This window comes from Dendropsophus ebraccatus, chromosome 2 (assembly GCF_027789765.1).
Source record: "Dendropsophus ebraccatus isolate aDenEbr1 chromosome 2, aDenEbr1.pat, whole genome shotgun sequence".
Taxonomy (NCBI): domain Eukaryota; kingdom Metazoa; phylum Chordata; class Amphibia; order Anura; family Hylidae; genus Dendropsophus; species Dendropsophus ebraccatus.
The window spans coordinates 95,358,596-95,372,103 of NC_091455.1; the positions used below are offsets into that span (position 1 = coordinate 95,358,596).

Genomic DNA, 13,508 nt, shown 5'->3' on the forward strand with positions numbered 1-13,508 from the left:
GCGCGCGCTGCCGGGGATAGGACCGGACACCCCCGGCAGCCGCACATCAGCCGGGGGGAATACGGAGTCAGCCTCTTGTGACCGCAAGCAAAACAAAGCTTGCGGTCACAAGAGGGATTGACTGGGGAGGGCCTCGCGGGCCCCACCCCGGTAGTTACGCCTCTGACCACAATACTGACTGAAAAAAACGTAGTGTGAACCCAGCCTTACCCTGTATGGCAAGAGATTTTCAGTAAAGATGTTTATTTATTCTGAAGTGCCAAGCGCAAGAAAACATGTGCTGTAGTACTACAAGTGCAACAATAGGTCTCTTTTTATATAATTGCACGCTGTATGTCACTGTAAAATAGATAAAAGTGAACTACAAATAAATACTAAAGTGCCGGGCGTAAGGAACATATGCTGTAATACTAAACAAAAAACTGATGTGAGCAAGAACCCAACCAACGGGTTTACAGAACTGAGTGACGTCACTCTCTACCTCTACGGGTCCCCGTAGAGGCTCAAAAACAGAGGTAGCTGCTCTGCTACGCATGAAACCCTGACCCACAATCAGGTTGTCTACGAATGATTTAGCAGTGGGTTCCCAACGAACGTGCAATGCGCTCTGGGAGAGAGGCGGCGACCTTCCTGCCGCGCTCCGGAGGCATGCAGCTCTACTCGCCAGACCTCCCGCGGCGAGGAGGGCCGGTTATCCCAGGCCAACCTGGCCTCCTCTGCACTGCGGTATCGTCACTTTTATGGTGCGTTCACACCTACAGATTCTGCAGCAGATTTCATTTAAATAACTGAACACAGCAACAAATCTGCTGCAGATCCTGTAGGTGTGAACGCACCCTTAGGGGGGATTCGTATTTAAAGGCGTTGTCATAATCCCACAGATGGTAGCTTCGCCCCATTGGCTCCTCAGCCAAGCACATACACCAAATGTCTGAACCTGCGGTTCCTCTCATATTGAGCAGGATTACTATTGCGGCAACATGATCATTAGTAGGGTAAAACTAACCTGTCTCACGACTGTCTGTTTAACCACTAATAGGGAACGTGAGCTGGGATTAGACAGTCGTGAGACAGGTTAGTTTTACCCTGTTATCTTTTCCACGGTGATATCTAGCGTGCAACTATTAGAGTTTGATTATTGCATTTTTAATATTACAGCATATGTTACTTATGCTCGGCACTTTAGTATTTATTTGTAGTTCACTTATCGATTTCACAGTGAAATACAGCGTGCAATTATATAAAAAGTCCTACTGTTTCACTTGTAGTACAACAGCACATGTCTACTTGCACTTGGTACTTCAGTATTTATCAGTAGCCTATTCATTTGGGGAGAGAAGCGGGTGACTCCTAGACTGACAACTGCAAGTCTATCATAGCGCTGGTGTTTGTGAACTTCTGTTTTGTGGGGGCTTCCACACAGTTGGTTCTTTGCGATTTATTTTACTGGGACTGATAATTGCACCTATACACACAGGCTACATCATCCTTGTGTCATTTCCCCCTTTCTGTGGGTGGTGGTACAGACAGTCTGGGTGGGTCATCTCCCCACTCTGGACCACCATGATAAGAGCCCAAGGGACCAATCACAACCCGGCAGGTCACCGACCATTGCATGTCAATATGGCCAGCCACATAAACTAAAAGCAGGTACAACACTATACTTGTGTGCGGAGTTAGCACTGGTGTCATGACTATACCACCATTGGCTCAGCTGTATTCCAACCACCGACATATCATCATCCTGGCGGTTGGGCACCACACAAACTAGTGCAGACACCACATAACCGCACAGGAACGGCGCAGAGGAGGAAGGTAAGAGACTTGCCTTTCTCCTCAGCCCCCTATTGCACACGGGGCGCCATCAGCAGATTAGATTTGTCTAACTTGCTGATAGTTCCCCCCTTTAAAGTTAAACGGGGATGTTAGGGACTATAACACTCACCAACAAAAGTGTATGGGACATGCTGCAGTACCAGGCAAGGACGCTTGTAGAGATTAGCTATTTAAACAACAGCGACTACCCCAGTATATTCAATGTCCTGATGGCTAGGGGTCAAACTCCACTGATCAAACACTGATGGCCTACACCAAGAATAGACCATTAATGTTATAGTCATGGATAACGCCCATCATTATAAGCAAGTCATTACAAAAATAAGAGATTTAGGTTGCAGCATCTTTTTGTATGACCCTAGTTGTATAAAATATATGGTCTTACCCAGGCTCAGACTAGCCCACAGAGGAACAGGGGAATACCCTGGTGGGCCCCTGAGCAGGTGGTGGGTCTCCCTATTTAGCAGCACTGCTGCACACGCCTGTCACCCATTCACTCACTGCCTCTATATACCAACCAGGGTTTTCATCTAATTATATAGAGGCAGGGTGTGACTGGGGTAAAAAGCAACAGCATGTAGTGTGCAGAATCAGCGCAGGACCTCTTCTTTCCCCTGGCACCCTCCCCCACCTCCTACTCCTAGGCTGTCTCCATCTGCTCCATGTCCTGCTGCTGGCAGTCGGGACACAGGAGTAGGGGAGGAGGAGTGGCTGCAGCCTGCATAGTGTGGCCTTGGAGCAATTTTTGGAGCTGTGGATCTGACTACATGTGAGCTATACCTGGTGCTTTGAAGTATGTATACAAATCTGTGTGTATGGTGCATGTGTGTGTATATTATCTAAGCATATATGTAATGTGCATTTATTTATAGCTGTATATGATGTGTGTATGTATGTATCGTGCATGTATGTGTACTATATATGCATATTGGTAATGTGCATTTCCTTTTATCTGTGTAAGATGTGTGTATATATTGTGCATATTTGTATGTAATATTTATGTACACGTTATGTACGCTCACTTGTAACTCCCCCTCCCATACCTAAGCCTGCTGGGGACTCAGCTTCCAGGTGTCAATTAGGCAGGGAGGCATAGGAGAGGAGACATTCTAGCTTGCAGCTGTTTGGGAGCTAGAAGAAGCCTCTTTGACTCACTATACCAGAGAATAAAAGCATTTTCTACACTATGGAAGCACAGACAAATATATGTAGGGTCAGCCCCTAGAATCAATTTCCATGATGGGTAAAAAATACTTTAGTCCGACACTGGTCCTACCCTACTCTTTGGCATCTGGTGAAACTTCAAAATAATAAATATATCACCTCATGTCGTGAGGAAAATCAATAATAAAACAATAATAAAACAATAAAAACTTACCTCACCCACATCTGTTGATACACTAATGCATGGGAATGTGTGGACCCTACAAAAAACACACATTCGTCTAGTGAAAAGACAATATCACAATTGACATTGAATCAAGTCAAGTAACATTTAAAAGTAAAAATGGATTATCCTTAAAGGGAACCTGTCACCCCCCGTGCCGGGGTGACAGGCTCCCGACCCCCCGTTAGAGCCCCCTATACTTACCTAATCCCGCCGGGTCCCGCTTCTGGAGGTGGTCGGGTGATGAAGATCTCAGCCGCTGCAGCCCGGCGCGCGTGCTGAGAGATGAGTCCAACACCCATAGAGAATGACAGAGCACTGGACTCTCCTGTCATTCTCTATGGGTGTTGGACTCATCTCTCAGCGCGCGCGCCGGGCTGCAGCGGCTGAGATCTTCATCACCCGACCACCTCCAGAAGCGGGACCCGGCGGGATTAGGCAAGTATAGGGGGCTCTAACGGGGGGTCGGGAGCCTGTCACCCCGGCACGGGGGGTGACAGGTTCCCTTTAAATATAGCTGGCCTATCCTCAGAACAGGCTATCAATAATAGATCAGTGGGGGTCAGCTTCTCAGCATCTCCATCTATCAGCTGTTTGAAAAGGACATGGCACTGGTTCGAACACTGTAGTCTCTACAAAGCGCGCACGGGCTCACACCTATATCATTTGCTGCTGTGGCCTGTCCAAACAATTGATCACCAGAAATTCTGGGCCATCAATATTTAAACAGTGGGGTCTTTCTTTCTTACAGGGTTACTGAGTCTTTATTATCGACCCTCCCCCCCCCCCCCCCTTCTGCCCGACTAATCCACCTTTCCCCTCGCTTTGCCTCTGCCAATCCCTTCACTGGCTCCCCATTGTCCAACGTATTCACTTTATATTGTTGACCATGACGTACAAGGCCGTCCACAACCTGTCCCCTCCGTACATCCCGCTACCTTCCCTCACGCAACCTCCAGTGATCTCCTTCTGCGCTCCCCCATGTTTGTGCCTCACACAACCGCCTCCAAGACTTTGCCTGCGCCTCGCCCATACTCTGGAACTCACTACTCCGACACATCAGCCCTCTTTTTGACCTACTGTAGGATTAGATCTGCATTGATAAACATTTTATGTTGCTCTAGAAAGTGTCTGGTTATTTACTTTATAATAGACCCAAACATGCATATAATTCTATCATGTGGTGCACGTTGGATCCTAAAAATTGTTGTATTCGGATGAATCATGTGACTTTATGGTCCCTTTCACACATAAAAATGTATTGATTTCCATGTCCCCATACACACATCTGCAGGTGTTACGGATCCATTTTAGGGCCATGTTCCTTGACACAAAAAAAAACCATTGTGCGTCAGTGTCACCAATATGACAGCGGATCCCTTCAAATGCATTGTGTTACTGAAACACATTCACAATCCTGTCCGCACTTACATACAGGGTTACTGATGTGTGAATGAGACTTAATGGGGTATTCCCCCCCCAAGAGATAAAAAAATAAAAAATGCTTCCAAACCTAGCTGGTCTTACTCACCAAGTCCCCCTGAGTATTTTGAGCCGTCTCTAGCTGCTTCCATTCCATAGTTACATTTTTTTTTTAAAGTCAATATATATCCTACATGACGCCGGCCAGAAAACTACGTGTCCCTTCATGCAATGCTTATGCCTGATTGCCTGAGGCAGTGGCATAGCAGAGTTGAGCCGCGTAGGGGGAGGGTGTGTTTACCGTGGGTGAGTCGTGGGGGGGGGGGGGGGGTGCTGGCGTGGGTGAATTGCTGGGGGGGTGCTGTGGGGGGGGGGTATGAAATGGTCAGTAAAAACTTTGCTGTAAGCTGATGAGCCATTAAAAAAAAAATAATAATAATAATAATATATATATTATCTGTGGTAAGATGCTGGGAGCTGTATGAATATGCACCGCGCTGTATTGAAGCAGACGCATGTTACAGCGTGGCGCATATTCATACAGTTTCCCCACTCCCAGCATCTTATCACACATTCTGCCCGGGAGCGGGGGAACTCCATTAAAGGCATTCCACGTCTGTGTACAGTGTGGAAACGGATTGTGTAAATGCAGCCTAAGGGTACAAACACACACACCGTATACGCAGCGTATTTACTGCTGCTATACGCAACAAATACGCAGCAGATACACAGCAGATTAGATCTAAATAACTGAACACACCATCAAATCTGCACCATCAAATCTGCTGCATATCTGCTGCGTATCTGCTGCATATACGGTGTGTGTGTTTGTACCCTTAGGGTAGGTTCACACGTACCGACTCGCAGCGTTAATAACGCTCCGAGTCGGCTAGGTCCTGGCAGATCACTTTCACTACATACACACAGCGGTCTGAACGACTGCTGCGTGTATGTAATTCTGCCAGCCGCTTAACCTCTTCAGCTGCCGCCCGGCTCCCGCTCTGTATGCATTACCTCTCCTCGCTGCACGGGGTCCCGGCGCACTGCTCTCCCCCCCGGCCAATCAGTGGCTGCATCAGGGCAACACAATGATTGGCCGGGCGGGAGAGCAGTACGCCGGGACCCCGTGGAGCGAGGACAGGTAATGTATACAGAGCGGGAGCCGGGCGGCAGCTGAAGGGGTTAAGCGGCCAGAAGAAATACATAAAACGCAGCGGTCGTTCAGACCGCTGTGTGTATGTAGTAACAGTGATCTGCCAGGACCTAGCCGACTCACAGCGTTATTAATGCTGCGAGTCGGTACGTGTGAAGCTACCCTTAGGGTGCCTTCACACGTACCCTATCACTGCGTATTTAACGCTGCGTTTGGTGCGATTTGTACATGCGAGTTTTGATTTTTACATGATTTTCATGTGAAAATCAAAACTCGCATGTAAAAATTCACACCAAACATGCAGCGATAAATACGCAGCATTAAATACGCAGCGATACGGTACGTGTGAAGCTACCATTACTGTCAATTCTCCACCTTAGCATTCTCCTTTCTTGCTCTGGGATGTTGTTTGACTGTGTGAGCACCACTGTCAATGTCACCCTAAGTCTTCAGAACAGCAGGACCATGGTCGTCTCTATTTTTTCCCACAACACTTATTCCTTTCCCTTTCCTTCACAGTTTCTGGTGCTCATGCTAATTTTTAGATAGGATCTAATTCTGTGCCATTCTAATCACTGTGATGTCCCAGAATGTAATGGACCTTAACTGCATTGCTGGCAGGATGTACTGATGCATCCTGAAGCTGGAAAGAGTTATAGGGAAAAGATAATACTTTGAATCCATGTAGAACACTGAAATTGCTTCAGTGTTTTGCTGCAACTTGCACTAAAGCAACTCATATTAGTTTCTACTTGTATATAGTTACAGTATATCCATACCTTTTTGTGTCTGTTAACCGGGAATTAAGAGAGTTCAAAAATTTTCGACAATCCTATTAAAAAAGTATACAGCATTATTTTATCATTCAAATAAAAAAGCATAAAGTGCTGTCTCAGGTGCCCCATTTCCAACTAAGTTTTCACTTTCTTGGTACCCCTTTTTTGTAGAGATTAGCGAACCTGCCGAAGTTCAGGTTCGTATGAACCTGAACTCTCGGCGTCTGATTCCCGCTCCGTGAAGAGGGTGGATACAGCCGGAGGACCACCTGGAAAACTGGGATACAGCCTACGGCTATGGCTGTATCCCAGTTTTCCAGGCGGTCCTCCGGCTGTATCCACCCTCTTTACAAAGGCTGCAGACAGCGGGAATCAGACGCTGAGAGTTCAGGTTCATACGAACCCTAACCTCGGTAGGTTCGCTCATCTCTACTTTCTCGCTATCTGACTATTTACTGAAAAGCACAGATAGGCAACCAAAAAGTAAAACCTCTATTTCTCTGGAAGAGGAGGCACTGTAAGAAACTCTCTGGGCCCAGTTATCTGGGCTAGCTCTATACTTTTTGGATGTATATGGTCCTCTGAAGGTAGATTGCTGCACATAATGTGCAGCACTTATATATTACTGTTACGCTTTTTTTCTGATTTTCATTGTCTTTTGACATTATTCACCACTGCAGACTTGTTTACTTTACTTACTTTATTTTTTATTAACTTTTACAGTTACACCCCTTTTATATGTGGCGATTTCTCGCCCACAGGCCGTTGCAAACTCGTTTGCAATGCCTTTACATGGCACGAGAAGTAGGGTGGCTGGGCTGGACGATACATTGATCTATCAGTTGTACAGCCATTGAAACTGACAACTCAGTTTGGCAAACACAAAGCAGTACATACTTATCTAGTGCACTGCTGCTTGTGATTTGGCATCTACTTCTGTGACTCTCCCATCCAGCTGCTATATTCAGGCCCAGTCTCCACTGGCTGTTAATCATTCTGGAGGAGGCGGGGCCTAATGAACCACACTCAGTAAGTATGTATTGCTACGTGATATGTATATCCGTGCTGTCCGTTTGCCTTGATCGTTCTCTAGCTCACATCTCCTGTTTACACAGGAAGGTGTGCGGCCAATGACGAGTAATTTTGTAAGCCAGTTCTAAATGAAGGGATCAGCCAAGGATTGGGTGTTTTCCTTGCCCTCAGCTAATCATCACCACTTTACAGTAGCCAATTATCGGCCGCAGAAGCGTTTCTAGCAATGCTCCTGGCCCTTAATCAGCCTGTGTAAAAGGCCTTTAATGTTTTATACATTAAGAGATCTAAATGTGAATTTTCTTTTTCTCCAAAACTTATGCCTAATTGCCACCTTTTCAATAAATCAACAATGATAACCAATATATTCGTGACTATATCACTCTTTCAAGCTTTGCATAGAAATTATCTTCAACAGTTTTCATTGAAGATAAGTAAAAGCTTTTAAAGCAACCGAAACCCACAAACAAAATACGTGAAGCAGGCACACATTACATCAGAGGTACCGTTTCAAAATCCTTATCATTTATTTCTTTGAAGGCTTGGACGAAGAAGGAGTCTTCAAACCACTTTTGAACACAATTCTCTCTCATCTTTCTGGTTGTCAATCTGCAGAGGGATTCAGTAATGGCAACCTGGATCTCATAGTCTATAATGAACACGACAATAAGAATTTTTAAGTGAAAGTAGAGTAATTAAAAGAAGACTGTCCCCACAGTTATTCTGTTCTGCAGCAAGCTGACATGCTGGTTTTTATTGGCGGTGTGTGACTACACTACAGTTTTTGACGTATAATGTATTGACTGTACCACAATTATGATAGCCGTGAACTTAAAGGGGTTGTCCAGCGAAAAATCTTTTTCTTTTAAATCAACTGGTGTCAGAAAGTTTTATAGATTTGTAATTTACTTCTATTAAAAAATATCAAGTCTTCCCATACTTATTAGCTACTATATGTCATGCAGGTACCACTATACTCTCCTTTGGCAGACAAGGCATTGTTTCCTTTGCAACTCAATAATTTAAGATTTACATGCATCAATCCTTTAAACATATAAACTAAAAATAAACTTAACATTACACAGAACAAATTCACCATATGATCAAAAAATCCATTTAAAACTTAATTATAGTATACCCATCAACTAGATCAATAAGACTACATTCATAAAACAAACACAAATGGAAGCAGAAATAAGAACTGGAACTAGGGCAACGTAGAACAGATAGCACAACTGGTTAATTAAAAAAACTATTTTTTACCATTCCAAAGCAGCTTAGTCAATTACAGTGACCAATGTGTGTCTACGGGCAGCAGAAGCAGATTATAACAGGTCCTTTTCGGGCAGTAACACGGGGCCCTGAGCTCTTGGGGACATATACTTTCAGTGGTGTACGGTCTCCTGGCTACATTTCTGCCATGATTTGCAAGCAATTTCACAGCAATTTTTTACCACACATTAAGGCATCATGACATTATCTATCCTGTACTATGAACACCCCGCTAGTGTTACCATAGTTACAATGGGGTGGGGGGGCCTAGGCTTGGTGAACAGCCCAGGGCCTATGGGAAAGTTAATCCGCCCCTGACGGGCAGTGGCAGTACAATTTTCAATTTGTAATTTTTACATACTTATCCCCAATATATTTACAACAACAGTGTACCTCCAACTTCCAACAGTTTTCTTGCCAAGCCTTGCCTGCAGAAAAGAACATTTAAAATGTTTACTAGAAAGCGCAAAAAGTACAGATGTAGATATGCTTAACATGATCCCTGACGCAACAATTCTGACTTAGAATAAAACTGGAAGAAAATTTGCCACAACTGCTTTTTCCCCCAAACCCCTATTAAGGCTGATGTCAACACATTTTTATTTTTTTTTTTACTGAAAAACTTTGTTTCACTGTATAAAGCAGTGTCCAGACAGTTCTGTTTAACGCAAACACCAGGACAGGTCCTGGCACGTGATTTTAACACATCCACAAAGCTCCATATACCCACAAATATACCCAAAGTCTGTTATTTTAACCCTTTCACAACCTGGGATCATTGATGCCTCAATGCTCAGGTCGTGATTTGACATCAGCTTATGGGATCATTGCGGCGGGTCCCCGGCTATAACTTATAGCCGGGACCCGCCGAAGATAACACAGGCGTAGCTCCTGCGCCTGTGTCATCCTGTGCAGTAAATTAACGTCGCTGTAGCACCAGGCATAGGCTGCAGCGACGTTAATTTACTGTGCAGCGGCGGGAGAAGGTTAACTTCCATTTGGAATGTATACAACAGAGTCCACTGGATTAGTGCTGCATAGTGTTGCATTTTTTTATACTTTAATAGAAATCTCTTAATAAGATGATCAAAGAATGACATGACCTGCAATGACAAAAATGCATGTGCCAAGAAATACACTGTGCTAAAACATTATTATTATTTTTTTTTTTAACTACTAAAAAGTCTAATGGGTAGAAAATCATAGTAAACCTTAAAAAAAAAAAGTTGGCTTCCTATATGCAACTTTGAGAACTTTCTTATTTTTGGATTTAATGCCACCAAAAATGTGCGATTTTGCACTTTAGAATTTTTTTTGCACTTACGCCATTTACTGTGCACAATCCGGAATAATAAATAAATAAATAAATATATAAATAATAATAATACTTTTATTTGTATACCGCACACAGATTCCGTAGCGCTTTACATAGTTTTTGCCAAATATTGCTCCCTGTCCCTGTTAGGGCTCACAATCTAAATTCACCTATTTGTATGTCTTGGTTGTGGGAGGAAACCGGAGTACCAGGAGGATACCCCCACAAACACGGAGAGAACATACAAACTCTTTGCAGATTTTGCCCTTGGTGGGATTTGAACCCAAGACTCCAGCGCTGCAAGGCTATAGTGCTAACCACTGAGCCACCAATGTGACAAATTAATTTAATAGTTCGAGTGATTACGCATTCTGCAATACCAATTTTTATTTATAAAATTGGAAAAGTGGGGTGAGGGGGATTAATAAAAACACATTTTAATTTTTTTTACACTTACTAGAAGTCCCCCTGGAGGACTATATACACAGCACTGATCAATGAGATCAGTGATACATTGCTGTGGTCGGGGGAGATCCGACCCACTAGCACCAGGGATGCGGCATTAACCGAATTTAAATGCTTAATTAGCTGGCTAATAGAGGGGCCCCCCGGTTGCTGATAGCAGCCGGGAGCAGCGCCGCTCAGAGCGGGGTCCCTGTCTGACCCCTCTTTGAGGTTTGTCATTGGACACAAAGGGGTTAAAGCACCTAAATGAATAACGCAGCAGGGATATATAGACCCTGAAACCTGGAGTTTTTGAAGACTAGTCCTCTCCATTATGTGCGTTCGCTCGGTAGTCCTGGATATTCATGAGCAACAGCACACAGTTGTCTATCTATACTGTAAATTAGCAGACAGCTGTCGACAAAACATCTGGAGGATGGAGGGAGTGATGCAGCATAAAGCCCATTTTAGGTGGATGGCTAAACAGAATAAGGTTAGTAATACACTGATCTGTTCAGTATTTCTGGAACTTGTTTATGCTGCCCTCATTTAGAGGGGTTATCCAGTGCTACAAAAACATGGCCACTTTCTTCCAGAGACAGCACCACTCTTGTCTCTAGTTTGGGTAGGGTTTTGCTACTCAGTTCCATTGAAGTGAATAGAGCTTAATTGCAAATTACACCTGAACTGGAGACAAGAGTCGTGCTGTCTCAGGAAGAATGTGGCCATGTTTTTGTAGCGCTGGATAACCCCTTTAAGGCAGCATAAACCTAGTGACAGATTCCCTTTAAACATAACTGTACTTTAATAATATACATATTCCCAGCAGGCAACCACCTGGAAACTTATATTATGTAAATACAAAAGGCCAACACTTACATTAAAGTACACATGTCCTCAGAGGAATTAAGTTTTTTCTTTTCTTCCCTTGAGATGTGATCAAGAATGAAGTTGAAAGTCTTTAGTGCCTTTTCCCATCATGACAGTGTTTGGTGAATAACAGAAATGCAGCATTAACAGGATGTTTTCAAGAGTCAGTGAACAAAATATAATAGAGGAAATAAAAGAGCTCACCTCCAGTCTAACAGAATAAGGAGGCCACTCCTCCAGAATGATGAAACCCAGAGTATACAAGAATGTGTCCAGCAACTGCTTTACTCCTAATACAACAGTCAAGTTTTACACAAAATCAAGGGATGGAAAGGTTAGTCAGACAAATATATACTAGAGCAAAAACTGAGGTAGAAAAGCAACAACCATATAGTGATGTCACGATACCAGAATTTTGAGATCAATACCAATACCAGCTTTTTTTTTTTTTTCAATGCTCGATACCAATTTGATACTTAATTATATTTAAGAAACAAAAAAAAACACCCCCAGGTTCAGGTCAGTACGAACCAATTTATGTTCTCCTAATTTTATTACTTTAAAAATAAAGTCCCCATTATTTAAAATAAATAAAAACTTGCCCAACTCTGCTTCACTTTTTTTTTTTTTTTATCTCCGCCTGTCTGGCTGGGGGTGAGGGGGCATTTTTTGCGCTGCGATCTGTAGTTTTATTTAGTACCATGTTTTTATGTGGTACTGAACTGGGTGGTTTCTGCGCTTGCTCGGTTTACCGTGCTTGATCAGGAAGGTGACAGGTAGTATGGACAATAACACTTCAGCTGCCAGGGATGGGGGTTGTAGTCATGTAACACACACTTCAGATATCAGGGGGGTGATGGAGGAAGTAGTCAACACAACTGCTATCAGGGGGGAGGATGGGGGTTGTAGTCATGTAACCCACAACTGCTATCAGGGGGGAGGATGGGGGTTGTAGTCATGTAACCCACAACTGCTATCGGGGAGGATGGGGGTTGTAGTCATGTAACACACAACTGCTTTCGGGGAGGATGGGGGTTGTAGTCATGTAACAACTGCTATCAGGGGGGAGGATGGGGGTTGTAGTCATGTAACACACACCTGCTATCAGGGGGAGGATGGGGGTTGTAGTCATGTAACACACACCAGATATCGGGGGGAGGATGGGGGTTGTAGTCATGTAACACACACACACCTGTTATCAGGGGGAGGATGGGGGTTGTAGTCAGGGAACACACACCTGCTATCAGGGGGGAGGATGGGGGTTGTAGTCATGTAACACACAACTGCTATCAGGGGGGAGGATGGGGGTTGTAGTCATGTAACACACAACTGCTATCAGGGGGGAGGATGGGGGTTGTAGTCATGTAACACACAACTGCTATCAGGGGGGAGGATGGGGGTTGTAGTCATGTAACACACAACTGCTATCAGGGGGGAGGATGGTGGTTGTAGTCATGTAACACACACCTGCTATCGGGGAGGATGGGGGTTGTAGTCATGTAACATACAACTGCTATCGGGGAGGATGGGGGTTGTAGTCATGTAGCATACAACTGCTATCGGGGAGGATGGGGGTTGTAGTCATGTAACATACAACTGCTATCGGGGATGTAGTCATGTAACATACAACTGCTATCGGGGAGGATGGGGGTTGTAGTCATGTAACACCTGCTATCAGGGGGGGGGAGGATGGGGATTGTAGTCATGTAACACACACCTGCTATCGGGGGGAGGATGGGGGTTGTAGTCATGTAACACACACCAGCTATCGGGGGGAGGATGGGGGTTGTAGTCATGTAACACACCAGCTATCAGGGGGAGGATGGGGGTTGTAGTCATGTAACACACACCAGCTATCAGGGGGAGGATGGGGGTTGTAGTCATGTAACACACACCTGCTATCAGGGGGAGGATGAGGGTTGTAGTCATGTAACACACACCTGCTATCGGGGAAAATGGGGGTTTTAGTCATGTAACACCTTGACTATCAGAGGGTGATGG

General features: G+C 44.4%; 1 protein-coding gene across 7 annotated transcripts in view; it reads right to left on the reverse strand.

The window, feature by feature from the left end:
* The window catches only part of SYCP2L (synaptonemal complex protein 2 like), a 209,361-nt gene that overhangs the window by 125,930 nt on the left and 69,923 nt on the right, over positions 1-13,508 (reverse strand). For all 7 annotated transcript variants that reach the window (XM_069958020.1, XM_069958018.1, XM_069958016.1 and 4 more), the window contains 6 exons: positions 11,712-11,797; positions 11,517-11,605; positions 9,272-9,306; positions 8,113-8,255; positions 6,578-6,630; positions 3,215-3,260 (listed from right to left, as the gene is read on the reverse strand). In XM_069958020.1, coding sequence (XP_069814121.1) covers positions 3,215-3,260; positions 6,578-6,630; positions 8,113-8,255; positions 9,272-9,306; positions 11,517-11,605; positions 11,712-11,797 — 452 coding nt within the window. The remainder of the gene's footprint in view (positions 1-3,214; positions 3,261-6,577; positions 6,631-8,112; positions 8,256-9,271; positions 9,307-11,516; positions 11,606-11,711; positions 11,798-13,508) is intronic.